General features: G+C 45.3%; 1 protein-coding gene across 3 annotated transcripts; it reads right to left on the bottom strand.

Annotated features, from left to right (window-relative positions):
- Positions 1–426: 426 nt before the first annotated feature.
- On the bottom strand, positions 427–26,239 carry CDC42EP3 (CDC42 effector protein 3). 3 transcript variants are annotated; one of them, XM_030857908.3, is made up of 2 exons: positions 25,784–26,239; positions 427–4,643 (listed from the first exon to the last, which is right to left on the bottom strand). In XM_030857908.3, exon 2 carries the CDS (start codon positions 4,405–4,407, stop codon positions 3,643–3,645), a length of 765 nt encoding a protein of 254 aa, XP_030713768.1. In that variant the 5' UTR covers positions 4,408–4,643; positions 25,784–26,239; the 3' UTR covers positions 427–3,642. The 3 variants fall into 3 exon arrangements, with proteins under 3 accessions (XP_030713768.1, XP_030713765.1, XP_030713766.1); XM_030857905.3 differs by lacking the exon at positions 25,784–26,239 and adding an exon at positions 25,080–25,433; XM_030857906.3 differs by lacking the exon at positions 25,784–26,239 and adding an exon at positions 25,118–25,433.
- Positions 26,240–27,617: the final 1,378 nt, after the last annotated feature.

Genomic DNA, 27,617 nt, shown 5'->3' with positions numbered 1-27,617 from the left:
TATTTGTGACGTTCTTGAGTCCCATACAGTCAAACAAACCAGAAGCCTACCCGTCTGGGTCAATGGTAGCTTATCACTTGGCATCTGTAAACTTCTTTTATTTTGCTGGATCTGACCCAAAAGTATGGGTGGAGACACAGGGCAGCACCCAATAACCCTATTTATATGGCTTACTGACTTGTGTAAGAAAGAGTTCATTCATTCATATTGTCTGGTGGACTCATTCTAAAGTCTGAGAATTCTCTTTATTAGACCTGCTAAATTTGGGAGTAGGTTGGGAACATAATTTCCAAAGGAGAAACTCTTATTGGAGAGAAACCATCATGTTGACTTGTTCTATTGTGTTGACATATTTCACAGTAAAATTGAGTCTCATCAGGCTCCACATTAAGAGGATCAGAACCATCGCCTAATGTATAACTTTCTTTCCTCTGTTTTACAATATTTATCAAGTTAATTCATGGACTCATGAACTTCCTCCATGCCATGACTTCAAGTGTTTTTGTGGGGACACTTGAGAAAAAATGGTAACTTTCAGTGACATAAAAAAGGAATAGACCGTGACTCTGGAAACCTGAGTTCTCTTATGTTCAGCCAGTTTAGTCATTTGTTTGTGACTCTGAGTCACTGAAATGTGATAACTAATGGCGTTACACTTATGAAGAGCTGAGTACCTTGATATTTTGATCTTTTTCAGTAGGTGATTTTAGGTAGAAATTATCTATCTTATCCTTTGTTAGGCCTCACTGCAAAGGGAAAAGACTACCCACAAGAACCTTGACTGCTACACCAAGGGTCTCTACTTATATAAATTGCATGGTCTCTTTTCTGGTTGTTGGGTCACAGGTGGCTCGCATTCTGAATTTGCAAGTAAAGTGCATCTCGGTAAATTAGGTTAAAAGTGGCAGAACGGTCACAGGCTGAGAACATCAATTCAGCTCTCAGCAGGTGCAAGCTGGAAGAGCCTTTTTGCAGGAGAAAGCTTCCACCAGCTCTGCACCTGCTCCCTAGAGAAGGAACCAAGTATTAGAAGGGCTGCCACAGGAGAAATGACTCAACAATATCGTTCATAAGCCGGATGTGGCTGTGTCCTTTCTAACAGGGGCATGTTTGTTGCCATCTCAATTATATCTAACCTAATGGGAGGGACTGTTTGTGAAAGGGCTCAGAGGAAGTCTAATGGGTAATACCTAAAAGGATGCATTATTGCTTAGATTCTATCAAACAAACCTGATACTGGCAGAGCTGTTCTCCCTATTCACAGAGGGAGCAGAGGAAATGCACAGATGTTCCTCATCATTTCACCTAACAGTTTAATCTTTTCCTTGAGGTCATGCTGCAGATGAAGAGTAAAATGATAATATGATCAACAAAAGTTAAGATGGGGAATGTGTTGAAAGAGTCTGATTTAAAATGATGAGATACATCAGACTCTTCTTCATTCTCAAGATTTAGAAGAGGCTATTTGGAACTGTGAACTGTAAGTGGGTGTCTCGCAGAAAAAGAACACTGGAAAATTGTGGGACAGAAATACAACCGGGGAATTAAGGCAGGAACTCAGTGCTCTAAGGGAGCTTGTTGCCTCTTTCTACTTCAAGTCATCCTAACTGCGTTTCATCCACAGCTCAGATTATTTCAGCTAACCAGATGATGGAATTGCAGCATCTCCAGACATGGTGAGAATATCACTGAAACGTTTGGATGAGGCAGTCATTTCAGGGATACATTCTTTTTTTTAATATAAATTAATACATTTATTTTTGGCTGCGTTGGGTCTTCATTGCTGCGCACGGGCTTTCTCTAGTTGCGGCAAGCGGGGGCTACTCTTCGTTGTGGTGCATGGGCTTCTCATTGCGGTGGCTTCTCGTTGCAGAGCACGGGCTCTAGGCACATGGGCTTCAGTAGTTGTGGCAGGCGGGCTCAGTAGTTGTGGCTCACGGGCTGTAGAGCGCAGGCTCAGTAGTTGTGGCGCACAGGCTTAGTTGCTCCGCAGCATGTGGGATGTTCCTGGACCAGGACTCGAACCCGTGTCCCCTGCATTGGCAGGTGGATTCTTAACCACTGCACCACCAGGGAAGTCCCAGGGATATATTTCAAGGAGAAATGAAAGTTTTTGCGTGCAAGTGTTTGTCTTTGAGGGGGAAGGGGTGTTGACAACAGGATCAGAATCGGTGTGTACATTTCCTGTTCCTGTTTCCTTAACCAACATCCTCAGGGCATCTCTGTCTTCTTGGGGGCAAGGTGCTCTGCTGCCCTCCTTTTTGGCCTCCTTAATCTTGTCTGTATGGCACCTGCTGCATGGAAGCATCTATCCTGTAGGGACGGGGCTGGGGTTGCACGAGTTTGCCGTGTTAAAGTAAGGGAGGAGATTCACAGAAATGAGTTTTTGAGAAGTTGGCATCAGTGCTGACTTAAAAAAAAAAATTCTCATCTCACATGTTCATTTTTCCTAAAATTGAGGGGCCTTATTTTTAGAATCTCAAACCTTTGGGCAATAATCAAAATTACTGAGTGGGTGGAAATCACCTCTTACCTTATTTTAAAGGCTCATGTACACTTTACAGAAGCAATTTTTCTAGCCCTGGACTTGAAGAAAATATAATTACTGTCTTATGTTTTTGTTTATTACTATAACCAAGCAAGTTGATTTTAACATTTACTCTTTATTGTGTTGTATGAAGTACCTATGTAATGCAAGTATGTACTGTACTAAAATACCCATATTTCCAAATAACATTATGTGGTGTAGCCCACAGTCTCTGCAGAAGCATTGTGAGTAACCTGTGCCTTTACACTTTACAATCCATTGTTGGCTGATGTGAAAAGTATGATAACAGATGAAGAAAAAAAAATAAAGCTAAGTATGAATACATTTTTCCAAACATACACATACACAGCTTAGAATGGAATCCCAATGGAAAGTCAAATGACCATATTTGATGTAGTACCTATAAGATGTAGACTCTGCAATAAAGAGCCAAAGGCACATAAAAATATATTTTAACTTTAAAAATAACTTAGTTACAGTAATACTTTGCTTGTGTCTTACCAACATGTAGCTGACAGTCAAAATTTCGCAATATAGATATAATATATAGAGATATATAAGAGCTACAAGCAAATCCCCAAAACCCATAAAGTTGTTCAAATGTGAAAACAGAGAAAAGTTTTAACACTGAAGAATTTGCTATGGTGAGCCCAAACGATATAATATAGAAAAGAGTCTAGAAAAAAGGCGTGGGTGTTAAATAAATTTTGACTTCCTCTCGCTCAGAAAATGCCAGAGTACTGTAAAGGTCCTTAATGTGACTGGCACGGCCCTTCATAAGTAGTGCCAGCCCTGGCCAAGCCAGATTTCTTATGTGTCTGAAAACAAAAAATGTGAGCTGTACATCAGCAATGCCCGCCGAAAATGGGTTCTGACTCACTTCCTCTCTTTGCCAGGATAGGTTTGTTTTTTTTCCACTGTTTTTGCAAACAGGGTATACCAGGTAAAAAAATATTTTGTAGGAAAGTTATTTTAGAAAACCTATCACATGACAGCAAGTATAGCCAGCGAAGCTCTTCTCTTTGTGGTTAGTTTTGTTTTGTTCTGTTTTTTGATACCTTTTACCCCAAATGAAAAGAGCCGGCGGTGTCCTGTTACTTATTTTTATCCATGACATTCAGCACCTCATCTAGAAATGAGGGCCCAAGATCGAGCTGCAGGGAGAGGAGGGAACCCGTGAGATCAGAGAGGGACTCCTCTGATTTAGTCTTTTCCTTGACGAGCTCGCACGGGGCGGAATGGTCAAACATGTCCTCGGCCGCCCAGTCGGGATACTGTTCGGAGAGGCTGGAGGAGTGGCTGCCCCTGCCCTGGCTGGACTGGGATGCGGACCCGCTGGACCCCCACGAGACGTCCCCCTGGTGGACCGTCCCGTTCTCCAACAGGCTGCTTTCCTCCGGAGCCTTCTCCTCCATGACTGGCTCACAGCTAAGCCGGGGCAGCTTTCCCGGCCCTAAGGACTCCTGTTTGGAACTGAATGTCACCGGTGACAACAAGGGCAACATGAGTGCCTGGGACCCTCCGATGGTTGGGAGGGAGATGGCATTTTTGAGCACCGGAGAGGGCGTTTCTGTGAACATGGAGTCGGAGGTGCTGTTGGCCCGGAAGAACTCGTTATGCCCAGGGAACTGGCCCATGCGCGCTTTCTCCTGGTTTCCAGGTAGAAGCTCATAGTTGCCTTGAAGAAAGGAAATGTCTCCAAAGACATCGTGCTGGCCCTCTTTGCCAATGTGAATGGTGTGGCGGAAGTCTCCAAGGGGAGGGCTGATCATATCTGGAGACAAGATGTCCCTCAGTTTAAATTTCTTTCCTTTCTTGTTATTGGCAGCTTTCAGGTAAATTGGGGTCTTGGCTGGCATTTTGGAGTTTGAGGATGTCGATTTTGCAAAAGGGGAAAAGGGCGACTTTCTTCACAGATGTTATATGTTTCCCAATATCCTTTTTGATAGGAACTGTCACATCATTTTTCTCAAGTAGCTCAGAAGTGGCTCTGAAATGAGATGGAGGTCTAAGAGGCCTTCCTGGACTTACAGCCAAGCAGGGCTTTCTGGAGAGCCGGTTACATCCGCCAGTCCCTTCCACAGCATGGAGAAACCTGGAAGAGAAACCAAAGCAGGTTATAATTAGCTGACCCTTCAGGGATCACTTGGGCTTGACTTTTTCACTTTTTCAAGAGCCTGTAAATAATGGCAGGACCAGTTCCCATCTGAAGCCAAACTTTATTTTGTTTCTCTCCATTAAGCAGGATAAAAACTTTGATCTTAACAAGGGTCCACTAATCTTAGTCTTACTTCAGGGGAAAAAAGAAAAAAGGGAGATAAAGAGAGATTAAAAAACCCAAACATATGACATCAGCACTTTTTAAACATGGTCATGGACACAATTTTCTGGATACGTCTGAGATTTTAGTCCTTTTCCTCTGTTATAAGAACTGCTCTCAGCACATGAGCAGAGTGATTTCAGCTCCTTAGACACAACTGAATTTGTTTTAAAATATATATTCTCTCTTGCATTGGCGTTCACACTAGCAAGACGAAGAATATTTTGTTGTTGATTGACTTCTTTATATAAATAAAAATGCAATACAATGAAGTCCTATAAGGAAAGGAACTGGAAATATCATTTACTAAGTGACAGTGAAGCTAGTATCCAACAAAATCTCAGTGAAAATGCATTCTTACAGTTGAGACAACTGAGATTCGGAAGTCAAAAAAAAGGAACACCCTTTCTCAGTAACATAAAGCCATTATGGAAGTTGGAGCTGGAATCAAGTTGTGGCAGAGAGAACGGGGCTGTCAAAAATTTCAGGATTTTAACCTAAATGGGAAAAGAATTTGAAGAAGAATAGATACATATATATGTATAACTGAATCACTTTGCTGTACACCTGAAACTAACACAACATTGTTTATCAACTATACTCCAATATAAAATAAAATAAAAAGATTGTGAAAAGCAAAAAATAAATTCAGGATTTGGCGACATTCTGAAATGGAAGGAAAAGAACAAAACTGCTTCTTTTTCAAAGAGAAAAGTGTGATCATACATAATAGGTTGGGTCTTCACTTGAGAATACTTTAGAAACATTTGCTGATAAGCTTGTATCCTTTCCCTGTGGTAGGCAGGGTTCCAAGTAAGTGGCCGCCTGGTGTTAATGCCTTTGTGGGTAGAACCTGCGAGTTGCTTCTAAACAAGGTGATGAGATGTCACAGCCCTGATTAGGTTACATTATAAAAGATTCCGTCTTAGCAGACTGGAGGGAGGCTCCCTTTACTGGTTTTGAAAAAGTAAGCCACTGAGAGAGGGCATATGGAAATGAATTCTGCCAGCAACCTGGGGGAACCTGGAAGTGGATCTTTTCCCAGTTGAGCCTCCGATGAGACCATAACTCCGACCCCTAGTTTACAGCCTGATGAGACTATGCATCTAAGCCCTGCCTGGACCTCTGACCTGCAGACACTGTGAGGCAGAACACAGGTAGGGCTGTAAGCCACTATGTTTGTAATTTGTTACCCACGTAGAAAGCTAACACACTCTCCCTGCACATGCTATATGACACAATTAGAAGTGATGGGCTACAAGAAGGTTTGGGGCTCTCGTTTTACAGATGAGAACCTCTTCATCTCTTGAAAATAATCCTCCAACTCTTCAGTCACATCAGCTGACATGGAGAAGCTAAACCCTTCGCCACTGTGGGAATTCCTAAAATGGCTCTGCTGTGACCTCTCCCATTGGGCTCTCCTCCCCCTGGCCGCAGAGCAAATAAATAAGTAAATACTCCGAGGGCTGGGTTAGATGGTGGCTTGAGAGCCACATTTGCTTTGTAGCAGCTGGAGGCCGTCTATATCTGCCCCATATTTTTTTCCTTTCAGCAACAGTTTTAAATTCATTTGCCTGTGGCAGATGGTGAGGACTCTGCTCCAGCCAGGTAACAAGTAGCTCTGTTTGGGAAGTGGCAGGCACCCAGGCCTAAGGAGGCAGAGAAGGATGAGCTGGAGAGACCACCCCTACCCTGGCTCTGGGAATGGGGAGGAGGCCAAGGTGGCATGAGGGTTTGCACCCAGTGCAGGCTGCCCTGGAAGTTGCCAGATACGACCACACACTCCCCGGAGGTGCCTGGTGGGTTGGCCTTCCCACTTCAGATTAGGAAGGCACAGAGATACCATGTTACTAAAAGAGATGCTTGATACCAAGTGAGTAGATGGGGAACCCTAGCATGGGAAGACATGCTTGTGAGTCTGACATTCTCATAGTTTTAACTCTAATTTGGGTCTTGTAATAGTAACAGAAGTGGAAGCCCTGGGTCTTCGTGCTAAAACATCAATGTCCTTCCCCTCTAAGTGCACAACAGCCCAGGGCCCCTGCCACCCAGGGTGCCTGGTGTCGCCTCCCTGCCCCTCTAGGCACAGTATGATGACCACCTGCAGAAGCAGCTAGGGCGCTGGGCCTGCAGAAGGTGGGGGGCAGCCCCGAAGAACAGCTGCCCACTGGAGCTGTGTCCTCAGTGCACAAGGCCAGGAGGGCAGCTGCCATGGAAAGATACAGTGTGTCCACTGCAACTCCAAGGCATGTGAGGGCTGCATGTGGTCAGCTGGTGGAGCCAGGGTTATGCAAGGCCAGAACCAAGGCATGGCATTCATTTCAGATTCTTTAGAAAAACAAAAATAGCACGAAGATGCAGCTAGAGTGCTTCTCTGCTCCTCTGACTGGATCACTCACATTCACCCTTTACCTGTACAGCAACTGGGGATATTGGGGAGCAAAAGTGAGGAGAAAAGGTAGAGGGTATGCCTGCTACACTTGGAAGGCCCAGTCCTCAGTCCCTGCCTGGCCACAGCCATGGCCATGGGCCCTGCAGGCCCCTCAGCAGAGGCTTGCTCGACCTGGTAGAAGCTGGGTTTTATGTCAGTGGAGTGGATGCAAAGGTGGGAGACAAGCAACAAAAAAACAAAGAAAAAAGTAAGAAAAGGGTTGGTGAGCAGAGGCTAGATAAGCTGCAGGCAGTAGATTATCAGGAGTGGGAAAAGAAAGGAGATACCTTAAAAGGCATTTTTCTTTCTTTCTACAAATATTTACATAGTATTTACTGCATGACAGGGATGGAGGCTTCTAGGACTTTGGAAACAGTAATTTGTATTGAATTTCTATTGTGTGCCAGGGCTAGGAGCCCTCCAATTCATTGGAAGTTAAGGGAATTTGGTGCAAAAATGTCAGTTTTACAACTTTAGACAAGTTGATGTTTGTGACATGGTGCTGGGAAAATATCTGAGAGCTCTGACCCATCCATCTATCTTATCTGTTATCTTTCCTCCTCCAGCTCAGGGGCAACCATGCTTGATCCTGGGAGAGACAATCCAATACCCTGACTGCTTCCTCCCCTCCTTTCTGCTTTCTGAATGTTCTGGGCTCCTTGGCTTATCAGTCAGTGGACAGCCATGCCCCAGGCTGACTGCTCAACAACTTCTATGCTGTTGCTAAAGCAGGAAACTGCAGGGTGGTTTCTTCACTGGGAACAAAGTGCCTGGTCCTGGAGAGGGTATGTGTGCATCTCATGGGAACCACCAACGTGTCATATGACAAGAAATGTTTATTGAGAACGCCTCTATGTGCTAGGCACTGTTCCAACCTTTGGTGTGTTCTAGCTCACTCACAAGAACACATGTTAACACCCCCATTTTACTGACGAAGCATCAAGGCACAGGCTTTGCCAAGGCCGCACAGCTACTAGGCACTAAGCCAAGTGGCTGGGCATGGGCTCCAGACATGGGGGTCTTGCCATTTAAGGAGCACACTCCCTGGGAAGTCAGTCAGCTCCCAAATGATGAAGGGGGTTCCTTCCAAAGCCTCTTTAAGATACAAATATGTGATAACACGATGGGCTGGTAAGAGTAGGGAAGCATGCACAGGTCTAACCTCAGTGGAATGCAGTATCTATGAAAACTACAAATCACATTCCTTAGGCCCCGGAATTCCACTTACAGAGATTTATCCAATTTACGTATACGGGAAATAAGGAAATAATACATATACAGTGTTGTCGGTCCAGCATAGTTTATAACAGCCAAAAGTTGGAAACAACTGAGAATTCCCTGGTAGTCCAGTGGTTAGGACATGGAGCTTTCATTGCTAGGGGCCCGGGTTCAATCCCTGGTCGGGGAACTAAGATTCCACAAGCTATGCGGTGCGGCCAAAAAAAAAAAAAAAATTGGAAACAACCTAATTGTCCACCTTTAGAGGACTGTTTATACAAATTAAGGTGCATCTGTACAAATGAATATTACACAGGCCTAGAAAAGGATGAAGCAGCTCTTTATATGCTGATATAGAAAGAACTTCAAAGACCTATATCTTCAAAGGAAAAAAAAGAGAGGTGCAAAAGTGTGTAGATAACATCTGTACGGGCTTGTATGTAGATAAGCTTTCTCTGGAAGCATACACAGGAAATAATGGTGAGGTGCCCACGGGGAGAGGAAGTAGATGGAAGGGGCTAAGGGTGGAAGAGAAACTTTTCACTGTACATCCTTTCATGATTTTGGATTTCTGAACTACGTGCATGAATTAGCTATTTAAAAAAAATAAGTACAAGGGGTTGTTTCGGGCTCAGATTGCACTTTCCTGCAGAGACAATTTTATACGTAGGTCCTAAAAAGTCTACCGAACCCATAAGTCACTGATCATAATGCAAAAAATATTATGGGAAAGTGAGTTCAAAAGCCAAAATCTTAAGGCAGAAGGCCTCACGAGAGGGCTGAGCCTCATCTCACCTGAGCTTGTCAAAGGGACAGATCATTCCTTTCTGTGGTGATCAGGCCTTCACCAAAGAGGCTCCACTAGTCTGTATTTGTAGGATGGAAAAGGTCTCAGAAGAGGTTTTTCGTCAGAAGGAAATGAGAAGAGGGAAGAGCCCCAGGATGCTGGGGAAGGTGTGGGTGGCAGGGTACCCATGTGGAGGGAAGCACAGGCAGGTGGAGGTACTGGGGCTCAGGGGTATAGCTCCTTCTCTGAGAGGTGGTGGTGATGCAGATGAGCAGCATTTTATGATGGAATGGTCCTAAAGGCCACAACACGAAATCCCGTCCCTCCTCACCATTTTCTGAAAAGGAGACTTGGGCTCCTGGAGGCTGCTGGTGGCTGACCCACGTAGTAGCAGACAGAGCAAGGGATGAATCAGAGGGAGAGCCTGAGTCAGGTGGACACCCAGGAGGAGGAAGCGGGAGAAGAAGACAGGAAGAGCTAAACCAGAAGGGCTTACAGGCCTGACTAGAACTGGAGAGCCAGCCCTCCTGGGTGTTCCAAGATCCAAATGAAGAGCATTTCCAGCCTTTGCGTATCGGTCAGGACTCTACCACCATCAACAACTCTCCACACTTGGGACTCTCCTGCTCTCCAGCTTTCCTACATTGCCATCATTCCTCCACTCCCACCGTCTTGGAAAGAGGAAGGAAGAAAGGGAGGAAGGGATGAAGGACTGGAGGGAGAAAGGAAAGAAAGAAAGAAAAAGAGAGAGAAAAAGAAACCATCCTATGTGTAGACCTTTCTCAAAACGCTGCCCTTGACCCTGAAATCTGAACTCTCCAAGATTGCTGATTCTGTTCTCCGGAAGTTCTTAGATCACTGTTTGCTCCTTTTCCCCCGCTTAGATGACATTTGAGGTAATATTCATCTTGGAAATTATAGATTCCTCTGAAAACAAAGGTTCCACCTCCTGGGCACTGGAGAGGAGAGATTGGCCAACAAAAGGGTTCAACTCCCCAGTCAGTCGCCTGTCACCGTCTATCAAGGTTAGAGAGGATGTCCGGCAGATGTGTGGGCGAGAAGTCCAGCTGCAAAGGCACAGACCCCCACTCACAGGAACTTGTGAGAAGCTCAAGGGTTCCAAGACACAAAAGGACTCAGGAGGAAGTTGAAAGCATGGTTTTGATAAGAAAGGCAGTGTCAGGTGGTCATTCCTGTACCAGGCCAGACAATTCCAGTTTCTTACATGTGACTGATTTAAGCATAAGTGACAGTGCTAACAAGAGAAATCAACACAGAAATAATAATTCAATGAAGAAAAAAACTGAAGTGGCCACCCTTCCCTTCATTTCCTTATCATCCTTTTGGTAAAGAGAATGATGCTGAAAAGACCAAAACAGGGCAGCAGCCAGGAGGTGGGGGAGAAAAGCAAAGGGTTATGAAAAAGTCACACACTCAAAAATCAGTCCCTGGATGACCAGAGTTGACAGTACTGGCAACTCACAGGGCTCTGAAAAGAACAAAGGGGTTGAGATTTTTAAAAATTCCATTTATTTTAAGAAAGGAATGTTTGGTTTGTCTACTAATTGTTTTTAGATTAATTCTTAGGGGACAGAGAGGATAAAAAGGTTTTTGCATCCTGCACAATAGGTTGCAATGTTAATCTAAAACACGCATGCATAAAAACAGGGCAGGTGGGGGGGAGGCATGTGTGTGTGTGGCTGTCCTGGGGGACCTGTGGGCCTTTTCCTTTCTTCAGCTTGCAGGAAGTGAGTCTGCACTGGACTTCCCCTTTCTTGCTTAGTTGTCACGTCCTTCCAAGACCCCCTAACTTCCTATCACTTTTCGCTTTGTCTCAGTGTTGAATCAGCATGCCCTTCTTCCTAGCACCCAGATGCAGCACCGCTGCACCATCTGGGCCCCAAGCAAAAATACTTGGTTATTCCTCCTTTGTGCCTGAGGCAACAGTCCCAGGGAAGGATGGTGGCATGGCCAAGAACCCGCCACCCCTTACACCCACAACCATCTCTGGGGTATTGCTCTCCGTTGCCAACATAGGGAAGTCAATTCCACTGCGATGAGCCCTGGAAAAGTGTATTTCACCCTGGGCTTCACACTTTAAAGGGATAAAGGTGACCTGGAACATGTTCCTACAGGTTCCCAGGAGTCCAATAGGGAGACAAAGGGACTCCGTCAGGACACGTGAGAAGGTGAGGCGGAGCAGCTTAAAGAAAACTCAAATACTGAGGGAAAATGAATCTTCAGGGATCTGAAGGATTCACTGAACTGTAGTGGAAAAGGGATTAACTTGTTCAGTATGAGAGGCCCTAGGGCTACAAAAGCAGAAGCTACAGGGAAACAGCTTTTGGATCCTCTAAGGGAGAACCCAGGGTTCTGGCAAGATGGAATGGGTTGCTGTGGGAACGGGGCAGTGTACCGGGCATGCATGGAGGATGTCACCGGGCAGCAGCCTTGCCCCTGAGCATCTGAGATGTGCACAGTGGGTGGGGTCTCGTCCCTATTCATTTTGAGTGTCCCACAGGGGAAAACTATCACTGCTCATTTCCTTATGGCTCCACATCACACTCACCCATAAAAAACACAGACTTTTCCTAGAAGACTTTCCATTTGAAGACAGCAGTTATTACTAATATAGGGATGACCAGACAACCTTCTGTATCAGAAATACTAAAATATTATGACGATGAGGGCACTCATGCCAATCCTTTTGCAAACCTCTGTAGGAGTGTGTCTCTGGATCAAAGTATTTTAAAATTCAAGGAGAAAATAAAATCATACTACTAGAGATCCAACATTGAACTTACATGAAAATCTAAGACAGAAATAAATGTAACCAGAGAATACCCTGGTAAATGGCATCCTGAAGGGATGCTTTTCATATTTTTAGTCTGTTTTACTCCACCCACGAGAAGATAAAAAGATGCCTTTTCTATTTTTAGATTCTTATCCTCTCCCCATATTATCTGAACTGAGGACATAGCTATATGCTGCAAGGCTATAAAACGCCATTAGCTTAGTTCCCAGCCGCCTGGCTGTCATGCAAATGAACTTATAGCCAGACTGAGCGGACTATTTTATAGACCCACTCAAAGTCTATGCTACATCTCAACCCGCAGTTATTTATAAAGGGACTTCTCGTTTATGATTCAGCTACAGCTTGTATTTATTTTTCTTTTACAACCCTGATTATATAGAGACCCACAAATACCATATGGGAGACTCACTGCTAATGTGCATACACTTCTCACATTTATAGGATCTAATTGTACTGTTTGAAAGGGTTTTTAGAAGCAAAATTGGAAGACAGAGCATCCACCTCAAAGTACCAGCCCTGCACTTTTGAAGAGAGGCCATTTCAACCTTTCTCCCTATTAAAATGAGTTATTGAGGAGGACTCAAGACGGATGTGGAGCCCTGGCAGTTATAACGAGGCAGGAGAAGGGCCTGGCTCATTTACCATGACGAGTTTTACAAGGGACTCAGCCTCAGGGCTGGGCAGAAGGACCAAGGCAGAGGCACTAGCTGGTGGATATGAATCAAATAAGACCATTCCTGTGAACTGCTCCCATGCTTCTAGAACTAATGGATCTGACCTGGTTTGTGAAGCTGCAAGGACAATATCAATACAGGATGAGAATCTCACCCTGAAGTTGTCAGCAACATTCAGCCGGGAATTGGCTCAAATCTGAAAACTCAGCTCAAATCAAATAACTTGTAAAGTTGCTTAGCTGCTCACCAAAAAAATAAAAAGAAAAAAACCCCTAATATTTAAGTCAGTAACTATTCTATGAAAACTCCAACTATGGCAATAGGAATATCAAGTGATCCAAACAGGTTTGACAGGTGTCCAGAAATTCAGACTATGGTCACTTGACTCATACTACATATGGTATGGTGTACTTCGTCCTTTGTCTTCAGAGCACATGTAATTTAGGTCTCTTGACTACTCTTCCTTCCCTAACAGGATGAAGGGACAGATAGGGATTTCCATGCCATCCTCCCATCCTGCTAGGGCCCTTGACAATCGTCCACACTGGTTGCAGGGGCTCCTCTGCATCACACCAACACTGGGTATGTTTGGAACCTGGCAGTGGCCAGTGCATTCTCTACCTACTTCCACGGCAAACCCCACTGTGTTATAAACATGGAGGAGCCAGGATTTCAGCTATGGCTGGACTCCACAGTCTGTGCTTTTAACCACTGCTGATTTGATAACTAACGTGACTGCCGTGGAAGTGGGTTGAGAATGGGAGTGTCTATTCCAGGCTATCTGTCCTGAAGTCTGACAGCACCAAGAGGAAATGATACACTATGATCTCAACATCAGTGAGAGGCAGAGATGATAACCTGACCTTGTCATTAACTAAGAATGAATAAAATGGTCCCAGATACCAGCCTTTCCAACTCACTAGGAATTTTCAGTATTTTTGCCCTTGTCAAAGAATCTCAAAAGGGATTTGACTTCATGTGAAATAAAAGCCATGAGATTAAAATTTTGAGGTAATAAAAGCCCCTGAGTCTCAAGGAGAAAAAAAAATATCCTGTTCTTAGAAAAAAGCGTTAAGTGCTGGTAATTATTTTCCCAGAGGAAACACGTGCATCGTGGCCATGCATTGGGGCGCCTTGTACACCCACAAGGCTTTCGCCGGGACAATGGCTCCGTTCCCTTGCTATTGACACGTGACTTCCCTCCTGACTTTCTGAAACTAAGAAACCTGTGTTCCTTACGTGAATTGTCCTCCCACCTCTTTACCATCAACCATTATTCATAACATCCTCCAAGACCTGCTTCAGTCACTTCCTTCCTGGAGAAATTCTTAAACTCACCTCACGCAATCCAGGCTCATTACTGCCTTGCTTGGAGGTTTTCTTAGGGCTCCTAAAGAGTTTATATTTGTTTTCTTTCCTGTTCTCTTGTGATTTTGGGTCTGATATCTTCTGGTAGGTAGTAAGCTCAATAAGAATAAGGTAGGCAAAGGTGCTATAAAAAAGGAGCCGCTGTTGTTAACAGTCTCTTCTTTATGCTGGATCACTTACAGAGCCTCCTCTTGGGCTGCAAACACAAGAGGCCCTTAAATTTTATTGAATAAGCCCTTTTAGTTTTCCCTATGCCCATCCCTTAGATCAAGGGTCTGCAAATTATGGTAGGTGGGTCAAATCCAACCCTGTGTCTGTTTTTGTAAATAAAGTTTTATTGGAACACACCAGTGCTCATTTTTTAATGTACTACCTTCAGCTCAGTAGTTCTCAACTGAGGGTGATTCTGTCCCATCCCCCCCACCCCCACCCCCGCAGGTGACATTTGGCAATGTCTAGACATATTTTTGATTCTCATGACTGGGGGTGGTGGCATCTACTGGCATCTAGTAGACAGAGGTCAGAGGCACGGCTAAATGAACATTCTATGACGCACAGGACACTGCCCCCACAACAAAGAATTTTCCGGCCCCCGTTCCCTGTAGTGCTGAGGGCTGGAAACTGGTAGAGCTGCTTTCAAATGACAAGGTCAGAGTTGAGTCGCTGTGATAGGCTGTATGTGGCCATCGAAACCTAAAACACTAAACTGACGCTTTATGGGAAAAGTTTGAACCTCTGCCTTAGACGTTGGCATTTTCACGGGGTTGGATGGTGGTTGTCCATGGCCCAGCCCTTAACAATCTTCCAGCAATCACACCCCTGTCCTTGGCCTCAACTACCTCTAATGCTAACTTCCAAATCTGTGTCTTCAGCCCGTACATACCTTAGTCTAGACCAGTGCTACTCAAAGTGGATCTATGGACTAGGCCAGTCCATGATGAGATAAGGAAAGAAATTGAAAGTAAGCTTCTAGAAACTTTATGACATAATCAAGCATGCGGATCTGTGGATTTTTCTTATTGGTCAGACTGTTGGCAAGTTTGGGAGCTGTGTATGATCAGGTCTGAGTGGAAACTGGGTGTGGTCCAAGCAGCTACTCATTGTGCCAGGTATCCTATACAATCCATTGGAAATTGAAACAAAGAAACAAAACACTAAAAAACACTGGTCCTTCACAGAAAGAAGCACTGGACTTTTCTCCCCTAGTCTTTCATTCCTTTCTCTGTTGCTTCCTTCAGGTACTTCCCGTTCAGCTTACCCCTGATGGAATTTGCCATCTTTCCTCCTCTTGCCAGCCCTCAGCATAGGCCTCCTGTACTTTTCCCTCTCAGTAAATGGCAGGAAGTCACCCAAATCCAAAACCCAGCTGTCACCCCCGACTCCTCGCCCTGCCTCATTCTCCACATCAAGTCCTATTACTTGTCTCCTCTTGTCCATCCTACTGCCTCATGCCTCAGCCTCACTTGTAGCTTTCACGATCTCTTGCACAAGGGCATTTGCCTTCCCACCTGTCTCCTTGCCTTCAACCTCATCTTCCACTTTATGTTTCAGTCTCTATCAGAATGTACCATCTAGAATGCTCCCTTAACCTTGAGTGGCAGGCCCACCCTTACAGCCTGGAGATAAGATAGCCTGTGAGGCCCACTTTAGCAATCAGGGTCTCGCCCAACCCTGCAGCTACATGTCCAGCCAGTCCTCAAGGCCTATACTACCCTTTTATACCTCAAACCCACCAACTCTCACACTATACTGCAATTACTAATGTCTACTCCACTAGGCTGCCTTCTCTTGGGAACAGACTATATTTAATTCATGGCTGGTACTGAACAAATGTTTGTTAAATGAACAAATGAGAAAGTTTGAGATTGCCTTGACATCTTTCCTCTTCAACCCTGCCTGCCCTGCTGAAGATGCAATCTGAGTCTTTCTGTGACTCCTACAGGAAAATAAATTTAAAACATCATCTAGCAAGGAGCTGTCATCTATTTTCTTGTGGCAAAGGGTTTCTTTCTTTTCCTTTCTCTATCCGTGCAGGGTTAGAATTTAACAGCTTATCAATGTGAGCCACAGTAATTCTACAGACTCATACAGATCGTTGAGATTAAGGCAAAAAATATTTGTTGACATGCTATTTCAAAGGGAAAAGACTTCCATCCATGACTGCCATGTGCAAATAGAGTCTTAGAGAGACAGGCAGGACTCTAGAAAGATCTGACAATACATTTCCCGGAATGCAGACTTACAAGTTACATTTAAGCCAATCTTAAAGAATGAGGCCCAGGAGAAACAATGAGCTTGCTCGCCTGACCTCTCCTTTCAAAAGGAAATGGATTAAGGGGAAACTTGGATTATTTAGCCCAAGATATACAAGGGAACCTGCAAGAAACTGTATAATGAACATTCTACAGAAAAAGATTGTTTTAGTATCAGTGTATAACTAGCACAGATCAAGTACTTAAAAGAAAAAACCCACCTATTAAATGAATGAACACATGGGCAAGCAAAACAGTAGACAGAGCTCTCACTGCTATTCTAGGCCTTAGGGGAGGAAAGAACTGGGTGAAACGTTGAGCCAGCCCTATAGGATTCTTTTACAACTCCAGACCATATGGGGGCCAGTTACCTCCTGTGTAAATGGGATAATCACCCCAAACCCGTCTATCTCTCAGGTGATTATAAGAGCTGAGTGTGAAAATCTTCATAGAGTGCTATGCAAGCACAAAGCATCTTTATCCCAAATGAAAAAGCAGAACATCTACTGAAATACAGTGCTAAGGAGGGGAACCATTCTAATTACCAAAATAACCATATCCATTTTCTCCTTAAAATGTCTCTGGCAGTCACCAATATATGATTGCAGATGGGGCTAAAATGATTTGTGTCTGCCCTGTGAACAACTGGAATTCTTACCTCCAGCTTAATTAGAGAATAATTCTGTCAGCAGGACACGGAGCTAACTTCTTTACATGTACATGTATCCTTTATCTCCAAGGGTAATTCCTCCAGCCTTGAGAACAAATGGGACTCCTTTGAGTCAGGAAAATTACAGCCAATGATTGGTCAGATGAAGAAAAATTTAAAGGCATACAGTTATTTTCTTTAAATATTTGGTGAGCTGTCAGGTGAGAGGGAATCAGTACCATTTGAAGAAAAGAATTAGGTGTGTGATTAAGGTTCAAGGAGAGGCCAGGTGGGGCTGGATGGGAAGAAGTCTAACCAACTTGAGTTAATCAGCTTAAAGAATGGGAAAGGCCCATCAAAGGAAGTTTTCCAGCTGAGCCTGAGACTGTGGTAGGAATTCCAGAGGGGAGGGAGAGCATTCCTGCACTGGGAGAGGAGTTTGGGGAGATACCCGCTAGTCTGTGTTCCTCATTTCAAGTAGCAGCCCCCGGTATGTGCACATAAGCTTCATGTGCACACAGACAGGTAATAGAATCATAGATTTGTGTTTGAGATTTATTTATACTTAATAAAGAAAACGGATGTTAGAGTTCTAGCTTCTAGGGAATTTTAAGAAAAAAAAACAATGCTTTTTAGTGAAGTTAAGACTATCCTTAGAATAAAAATACTTTTTACTAGTTTATAAAATTTTCATTATCTTTTCTCATTTTCCTGATATTAAGGGTACAAAGCAATGCCAATGACTTTCTCTGAGAGCCTCAGCTTGCTCATCTGTAGAGTGGAGATAGTAACGGTGTCTTCTTAGCAGGAGACGACACATACAAAGTAGAAATAGTTGCTAGTGTACAGCAAATTCAGGTTTGCTTTTGGAACTTTTATTTTCCCCCAATGTTTCTGATCTGCTGTTGGCTGAGTCTGCAGATGCAGAACCCACGGATACAGACAGCCAACTGTATAATTCCTCATTCTACGAAAAAAATGGAATTGGGAAAAAGTCACTGTTTTACTCCCCATACTGCCCCTGAGATATGTCCGGCAGTGGCACTACCTGCCCTGTCAGGTGAGCCCACAGCTTAAGGGCTTAAGAGGAATACAGAACAAAATCCACCCACGAGCGTAAACTTCTACTAAAACTTATGTAAGGCCAAAAATCAACATTAGTTTGGAAAACATTTCACTCTGAAGTCATCTGAGAGCAGGAAACGAGTTTCCAGTTCGGTGCAATGCCGTGCACAGTGGGACATGTGGCTTGAGCTGATTCATTCAGCGAGCAGCAGGCTTTGGAGAGAGCCTTCCATATGACTTCATCCAGTCCCTGGCTAGTCATTCACCTTCCACAATGTCCATTCAACAACGAACATCTAATAAGGACCTACTGAGTGCCAGGCACTATTCTAGGAACCGAGGCTACAGCAATGATGTGCTCACAGAGCCTACGTCCCAGCATGGAGACAGATGATCAGTGAGCACACCAATGATGAGTGGCTCATGCAGGCATGGCTGAGAGGTCTAGGTGAGCATTAGGAAACAACAACGCTCATCCTTCCAGCACCGGGACTGCCCAGTCTGTGCTGTAAGCAGACACACGGTACCGAGCCACCACAGTCACACCTGGGCAGGAGAAAGCTTCAATGGAGGTTGGAACAGCCCGGCCGAGAAGACTTTGAGGAAGTTCTGGTGGTGGCCTGATTTTCAGAGTACCTTGGATGATCATTATCACCAAAACCAAAGGATTGGAGGAACCTCCTTTTGAATTTGAACATTTGGTAGCCTGGGAAGGAATAATTTTACTATGGTCAGACTTAAGCTTGGGTAACTGAAAAGGATTTCTGGCTTAACAATGCTAAGAGAAGATAACACAGGTAGGACTAGATTGTCCATTTTTTCATTAAGTCCTATTGTAAAAAAGATGAATGCCAAGCTAAACTAGGTTCAGTCCCTACTCTCAAAAGAGCCAGTAGTCTAGGCAGCCACAAGGGTCAACAAATGATCATTTAAACACAATCAGTGTTAAAATAGGAGAAGGTACAAGACACTATGGAAAATGCCTCAGATACAAGGAAAAACCAAACACAAAAAAACAGAATCACAGCTGTTTAGAGCCAGGAGAGAGCTTGGAGAACTTCTACCAGCTTCCTCTGCACCCCCATCCTTCCCCTTGCACATCTTCCCAGACAGAACTTACCCAGAGATGGGCAAGGATTCACCTTGTGACATAGCTGGCCAGTCAAGGGCTTACCCCCGTCTCCTGCTGTGTTAAAAATCAATGTTACGTGTCTGAACTGCTCCTTGGCCAAAAAAAAAAAGTTAAAAAAATAAATAAGGGAAAGAATTCACATATATTCTGAAATGGCAAAGCCACATTTTACCTAAAAATGACTTTGCTTGTTTAAAAAGTTGTGTGTAGCCTAAATGATTATAATGGATTTGAACAGAACGGGTCTTTTTCAACTAAACACACAGTCATCTATCATTGGCATGATGCGTCTACAAATATGACCTTCAGGTTGTCACCAGAACATGACGGATTCCCAAATGTGTAAGCTGTCTAAATAGAGGCCTGACTTTGAAGTTCTCTGCCCTCCACGTTGGCTTGGGCTGCCCTGCATGGATTTGCACTAGGTGTGTTTTTTAACACAGGGTTTTACATATTAGTATAGTAGTAAGACTGCTATGCTAATAGGTGTCACTGATCCTGGCTCACTGGATTCTAGAGCTAGAGATGATCGGAAATCATCTAGAACCAAAACCTTCATCTTAGAGATGAGAATAAGACCCCAAGAGGTCACAACCTGGGTCAGAGCTAAGACCAGAACCTATGTTTTCTGATCTCCAGTCCCTCTGTGATTGTCTCCACTTAATTCTGCATGAGTTTTATCAAGTAGAATGGCGGGGTGTTTGCTAGCATCTTCTAGTGCGTTCCTGTGTCTCTGGCCCTGTACACCCTGCGGTTCTCTAAAAGGTTCTTGAGTTCCTTCAGCTCTGTAGGGCAGGCTACAGCGGGTGGTGTCTGCCTCTGGCTTGATGGTTCCCAAAGTGTTTCTTGCTAGACTAGTCCTGGCAGCTGCTCTGTGGGCAAAATGATTTGATAGACACTATCTCCGTGTGGAGATTCACTGTACCAGCGACATTCAATGCTCTGAAAAGTCCTGCAGGGAGGGACCTTCATCAGACTGGTTTCCCAAAGAATCCTCTTCTGATGCTATTCCTGTCTCAGAGTTCACATGAGGTGGTGCTGTATTAGCTAACTGCAGGTGTGTGATCTCTGTAACACTCTAACAAAGAATCAAAGGCTAGAAGATTAATGATGACTTTCTCAAATATGCAAATAAAACCCAAACCACTGAAAATCCAGGTTTTAAAAAATTTAAAATTTGAGGTTCAAGCATTCTACTATTAATTCATGACTTGATCAAGAAAATACTAATTTGAACTCATCAGCCCTTAAACTCATCAGTTTTCTTGGCTATTCAGACATAGCAAACTTTCTAATATCAATATGATTTGTATTATAAAACTGTATGATTTAATTTAAAAGACTGCTCTTCCACCAGAGGTACTGTCAAACTCAGTCATCACTATGAGACTGGGTGAACCCGGGCACTCAAGAAGTACAATAAGGCCAAGGAAGGCATCTTTTTCTAAAGGAAAGAACATACCTGACTTGCTGTAGAACTATTTGGCTACTGATATTATTTATTCTGGTTTGTGGGATGCTGTTTTGGTTTGTAACCTTGAAAGGATGGGGGCAGGAAAAGGGGAGATTCCAAATGGAGGTGAAGAGTCCTAACGCTGTTGCCTTCGGTTTTGAGACAACTTGGGTTATTTCAAGCCAAGACATCCTTTCCAGAACCCCTGCTTCAATCTGAGCAGCCTCCCACAGCTCATCACAAACCCACAGTATCAAAGGCAGTGGAGGCCAGGCAGGCCCCTTGGGTTATCCAGGGCACCCCTCTAGGTTTCAAAGGCCTCCTTGCTCTTTCACACCAGAAGGTTATCTGGCAGGGTCTGGGGCATGTACAGAACTTAGAACTGTAATGAGGCCTGACTTCTGCCAAGGACAGAACCTTCCTGCACACCTTGCTCGTGGTTCCTGCATCTTGCTTTAGCTCCTCTTGGGGCAACATCACGAGTGCCAGGGACTGCAGGGCCAGGCACCATGGATGTGGTCACCAGTCTCAAGGAGGTGACTATCCAGATCGGTTACTGGACCCTGCAACCCCCTGACCTCTAGAACTTCAAAGTAAGGATGTGTTCCACACACTAAACTCCACTTCATGTTTGGGTCCTGATATTCCTAGTAAATCTGTTTGTTTATGGTATAAATTAAACTGCTCGGGTTACCGCTAGCAGTTTGATGCTGGATCCACTGCAGATGACTACTGGCCATACTTGTGAGTTGAACTATCTTCAATAAATAAAATAATTCACATGGTATTCCCAAAGGCTGGCAATTACTGTCATCTTCCTTTGGGCGGTGGTACTGTGAGATACAGTGTACTGCGAAATGAGTTCTCTGTCAGAGGCCAAAAACCCTTAAAAGAGTCTGATTTAATAGCTTCCCTGGCCTTCCTCCCTGTTGGTGAGGGTGGGGTATTTATTTAGCATAAGGTCAAACAGACCTGAGTTCAAACCTGATTCTGCTACTTACTTAGCTGTGTGACCATGGCCAAGTTACTAAACCTTTCTGAGCCTGTGTTCTCATCTGGAAAATAAGAACAATACTATCTACTTCAGAGAGCAGTTGTGAATGTTAAATGAGACAACAAGTATTAAGCACCTAAGGAAACAACAAAAGCAATAATGAAAGCATCAACTTTTTATTGGGTCTACTCTGGACCTGGCCTGTTCTGAGTGTGTTCTTTTTTAACTCATTTAATCCTCAGAGTAATATTATCCTCATTTTGTAACTGATAAACTGAGGTACACAGGCTAAGTAATTTGCACCAAGTCACACAAGTATTGAGTGCCAGGGCCAAGATATGAACCCAGACAGCCTGCCTCAGAGGCTCTTAACTTCAGGGTTTTTCCCCATCTCCTTAAGCAGAAGATGCTGATCTTTGTGGAAAATTAGCCAATCATTCATGCACATACTGGGTTGCTAAATTGCATATGCATGTTTAGGTATGTTCCTTACTGTGTAATTTGGGGCAAATTATGTAAGAGGTCTTTCCACACCTGTAAAATGGGGATATTAACAGTGCCTTCTTCATAGAGTGATTATTAGAAATAAATGAGTTATTCAAGGTAAAGGGCTAAGAACAGGGCTTGGCACTTAGGGCAGGCTCCATGTAGGAAGTACCTTTGACATACAAATTCACGGAACAGTGGGATATATTAGGAGAGTTCTTTGGCTTCGGTGCTTGGTAAAGATTTTGTGGCTGGCTTAATCTAGTAGTTTCAAATGACTATACTGTCCTTGCTCTCTGGCAAACATAACTGCATTTAAAAAACAGATTTAGGGGCTTCCCTGGTGGCGCAGTGGTTGAGAGTCCGCCTGCCGATGCAGGGGACACGGGTTTGTGCCCCGGTCCGGAAGATCCCACATGCCACGGAGCGGCTGGGCCCGTGGGCCACGGCCGCTGAGCCTGCGCGTCCGGAGCCTGTGCTCCGCAACGGGAGAGGCCACAATAGTGAAAGGCCCGCGTACCGCAAAAAAAAAAAAAAAAAAAAGATTTAAGTTTTTATTCCATCAGTGAATAAACAGGTACACAGGATTCTAGTTAGAAAGAAATTAGGCCCAGCTTAAATAAAATCAGACTGAAAGCAAGAATTTTCATAATTAAAAAAAAAATCAGAGCAGTCTTCCTAGAGGTTTTTCAGGTTATGAATTGGAAGTCCACTCTCTGGATAAATGTTATGGCTACTGGGCAAAGAGCTTATGAAAAATTTATGGCCTGGTAAAAGTCTTTTGGTGATGTAGGTTAAAACAACTTTATCCCCAATGCTGTTGAACACCATGAATTTTAGAAGGGAAAAAGGGCAGCTTTTGTGAACATGTTGGACATAAAACACCACTTTAAAGGAAAAGTTGGACAGCAGGTAGGACAAACCAGCTCATGTGAACAGTTCTGCAATGATTTTTATGGCATTGTATTTATTCATATTGCACCACGTTTAAATTTACAATAAAAAGCAAAAAAATGTGCAACACTTATTACTCTGGCTGTCTTTACATGTTCCATTGAGATACAAAACAGAATTTCACTGCTCAGATCTTAAGGGAAGGGGGAGCTCATCTTATTTCATGTCTGTAGCTGCTGCCACAGTCATAGCACCATGTTCCAATCATGGAATTCATAATGTAAATCTCTTGCAGATGATAACCACTGGAAAACAGGAACTGCCATGGATCCAGAAAGGCTTCCAAATTTCTCCTCTAATGTTCTTATCTGTGAGCCCAGAGGCTGGTACTGAGTGTTTTATTCAATGAGTGATGTCTGTTGGGAAACCTACATTCTTTAAGAGACTTAATGAAGAACTCTCAACCATTCCTTGGTTCTTTGACTATTAGTCTTTATCATTAATTTCACATGTGACAATGCCAAACATTTCACAACTGCCCTAACTTATCTCTGAGTGTTTCAACCTAATCTGAAAACATACCTGTGTAGCTTATTCTTAACTGTCAGAAGAGCTCATAACAGATCTTAGCTGGTATCAAAAAGAGAATCTCTGGAACTGTCCAGAAAAGAAGCTGCATTTCCCTGGTCGTTAGATGAAAGATCTTTTCGAAGTTAGGTTATAGGAGTCTTTTAAATTGCCTTAGGGATACCCCTGGGGCATCATCAGGGCTTCTAGGTGAGCCTTTTGTCTCCCCGTGCTTCCCTGGGAAGTCCCCAAGAAAGGCTTTCCTATTCAAATCTGCTGCTCTCCTGATTTGTGTTCTTTTTTAAAGGCAGCGCCCCCAAGAAACTCTAGGATACTACTGTGAAGCCTAAGAGCTGGGGGGTGGGGAGGAAACCTTTGTCTCCCTAAGACACTCATAAATTCCCTCCCCTTACCCAGCACCTCCCACCCCACCACCTAGCACGCATCAGCGGCGACTCCCCCAAATACACCAGGTCTGGAAAGATTCATGTTGCAATACCCTTCTGACATTCCTATTCCCGCCCTCATTTTAATTCACTCACTTTTTTTTTTTTAAACAAAATGTAATTACTTGACTGTCAGCTTGGGCTGCACTCTGGGGCTTTTACTCCTTTCAACACAGCTGCGCTCCCGGCTTTGATGCTGCTGTCCACGCAGCTTGTCCCAGCCACAGCCTGGCTCTCGGTAATGTAACATTCAAGTGCATATTTATTTTTAAACTGACCTCTCAGACTGTACAGTATAAAGGAGGTCCTGCCAAAAAATATGCTACTTTCTATTTATAAGATGAAACACATGCCTCCCGAAGTCGAGAGGGGGATGGAGTATAATAATCCATAACGAAAAAATGGCCAGATCCATTCGTCCTTACATGTCCGATACTTGTCAAGATACTTAGTTTCAAGGAGAAAGGGGAAAAAAATATTGAAAACACTTCAGTTGTTCAGAAACCACCGTACCAAAAAAAAAAAAAAAAAATCGACTGCCAGATCTGCAGGTTGGAGCCCCAGGCACAATGCCCCTCGTCAAGTGAGGAGAGGGCACCCAGCGGGTATTGCCACCTCAGATCTGCACCGTGCACCCTGTGCAGCCCTGATGCCAATCCTCGGTGGGAGGGGAGCGGTAGCAATGTGCGGCTTGTTCTCAGATGGAAAAATGCAGTACGCGCCCAGAATGGCTGTCAATAGCTCGGAGGGTGCAGTGTAGCCGCGCAGCCTCACCCTGAAAAGTGGTGGGCACAAACGGTGGAGCTCTGCGATCTGGTCGTGCCGCTCGCACCCCTCCCAGTTTGCTTTATGTCCCCTTTGATCCGTTGGACACCAGCTGGAAGGGGATGCCCTAGGTATCCCTGCTCCCTGTGCATTTCCAAGCCTAGCCCCCCGCGCACGCCGGAAGCGGCCACGGCCGCCGGTTTGGACATACTCACACGCGCAGAGAAGAAGCCGTGGGCAGGCAGCAACTCACCAGCGGCGCCAAGGATCCCAGCCGCTGACCCCGAGGCCGGGCGCCGCAGTTCCCGAAGGCGCACGCAGTCCCTGCCCGCCACGCGCAGATCCAGCCGGGTCGGCCGGAGCGGCGCCTGCTCACAGCATTATGTGCTCGGAGACGGCGTGAAGGCGCCCAAGGCCGGAGTCTCCGAACTCTCCCCCAGCTCGGGCCCCACCGCTGCCCTCCCCGCCCTCTCGGACCGCGGCCGGGAGAGAAGGTGCAAACTAGACTGAGCGCTCCGCAGCCGTACTCCCGTACTGAACCTGCGAAGGGCGGGGCGGGGCGGCGCGGGGCGGGGCCGGCGGCTCGCGGGGCGGGTCAGGGCGGGGCGGAGGGCGGGGGCCGCAGGCAGACCCTTCTAGCCGCTGTACCTGAGCCCCGGCCCGGAGCGGGCGGACCGGGTTCACCCGCGGCCCGGCCTGCGGGCCCCCAAAGGACAATGGATTTTCATCGTTACCGCCCCAGCGCCACCCCCAGGGATGCGGCTTCCCTGCGAGAAGCTGCGTTCGGCTCCCTCGGCACAAAGAAAGGTCTCGGGACGCTCGGTTCGAAGAGGGACCCACGGTGCTAGCTCCAGGGTGCCCGAGGACAAAGGGACTCCGCCCGCACCCCGGACACCTGTACAAAACCTTGTGCGCCCACCTCTCTTCGTCCCAAAGATCCGATCTAGCCCGGCAAGGCTCCGGCGCGGCGGCCGGGGGGCCCTCGGGCAAGAGAAGCCACCTGACCGCGCCGCCCCGGCCCGGCCTCGGGCCCCCGGGCCACTCGAAGCCCCGGTTTGGGGGGGGAGGGTCGTGTTCTGACAGTTTCCAGCTTGATCCCCTTGGAGCTGCCGCCAAAACCCGGAGAGTGGATTTGGCGCACTGGAGACGCCAGGGGCTGCTGGCTGAGCAGGGGCAAGCGAACAGCCGACGCTGCAGGTTTTTCAGTCCAGGGGGAGGCGTTTCCTCTCCCGCGGGGTCCCTAAAAGACATCTGCCTAAAGCTGGGGCAAGCGGGTGGCGGCCGCCCCCGGACGAGCGACGGGGCGCAAGTGGCGCAGTGGCTGGCCCTGGACCGTAAAATTCAGCCCTGGGCGGCACCTGCGCCCGCTGCGCGCCCAGCCCCTTCGCCCGGAGGCCGAACGTGGAGCCGGTTAATTAATTTTCTTAATCCGTCTCCGTCTCTTCCTCCTCGAGTCTTCGGCCTGGGGAATGAGTAGGCGACAGGAAACGGCGGTGTTTTCCGGTCATTAAGGTCCCAGCCCGCACGTTCGGCCTGGGGAGGGGACTGGAACCCTGGAGAGTCGGGCTCTCAGGGCCCGACCCCAGCCCCGGGACTCTCAGGTTGAACGGAAATCCTGGCACAAAGAGCGATCCTCCAGGGGACCTTGACTTTCCAGAGCGGTATCAGCTTCAGGTCATCACAGCGACGCCCCTGGGTCTGTCTGCAACCTTGAAGGATGCATATTAAGCCTATGTTGTAAACCTTGTCTGATGTTAAGGTGAAGTGAAAAGGAAACGGACACAACTGTTCTGGAAAGCAAAATACTTGGGTGGAGTGTTAAAAGCCTCAAAGAAAATAATAGTTGGCAGGTCAAATGGCCATGAAGTTGGAAGTCAAATACAAAATTCAGCTGAAGTGATGTTAGAAATATGACAAGCAAAACAGTCCATGAAGATAAGAGACCCAGCATCGTTTCTTTTCTTCAAATGACAGCTACTCCGAAGTTTCCTTTGGCAGATACCTGAATTTTACTCCAGATTCCTAAGAGTTTTACTAGGGGTTCATATTTCAAAATATATGTTCCATTTGGCACTAATGTATATATTTTATGTATGAATTTATTGAAAAATATTAAATGTTACTGGCCTACTTAGATAAAGTTATTTTATAAATATTTATGCATAGCTTTCATTGCACATAGTATTTTTATAAGTACAAATAATATGTATATATATTTATTAAATACCACATGAAAAATTCCTTTCGCACACACATTCTTTTTTTTTTTTTCCCGGTACGCGGGCCTCTCACTGTTGTGGCCTCTCCCGTTGTGGAGCACAGGCTCCAGACACGCAGGATCAGCGGCCATGGCTCACAGGCCCGGTCGCTTCGTGGCATGTGGGATCTTCCCGGACTGGGACACGAACCCGTGTCCCCTGCATCAGCAGGCGGACTCTCAACCACTGCGCCACCAGGCAAGCCCCGCACACATATTCTTTACACGTGTGTCTTGCATGTAAAAAATTTTTTTTCATTTGCTGTGTCATTAGATGCTGTTAAAAACACTTTATTTCCACATGACTAAGTAACTTGTTTTACAGCTTATGCAAATATAGAGTGGAAAGTTTTTTGAGGTAGCAATTTTATTCCCAAACCCCATTTTCACTTTTCTACACCGTTCCTTAACTTCTAGAGACCTTCCCTCTCTGCCCTTTCTTTATGAGACTTCACTTCTGGGCTCTAAACAGTTTATCTGGAACCTACCCCTTCAA

Source organism: Globicephala melas, chromosome 12 (assembly GCF_963455315.2).
Source record: "Globicephala melas chromosome 12, mGloMel1.2, whole genome shotgun sequence".
Taxonomy (NCBI): domain Eukaryota; kingdom Metazoa; phylum Chordata; class Mammalia; order Artiodactyla; family Delphinidae; genus Globicephala; species Globicephala melas.
This window is presented reverse-complemented; position numbering and strand designations above follow the sequence as displayed.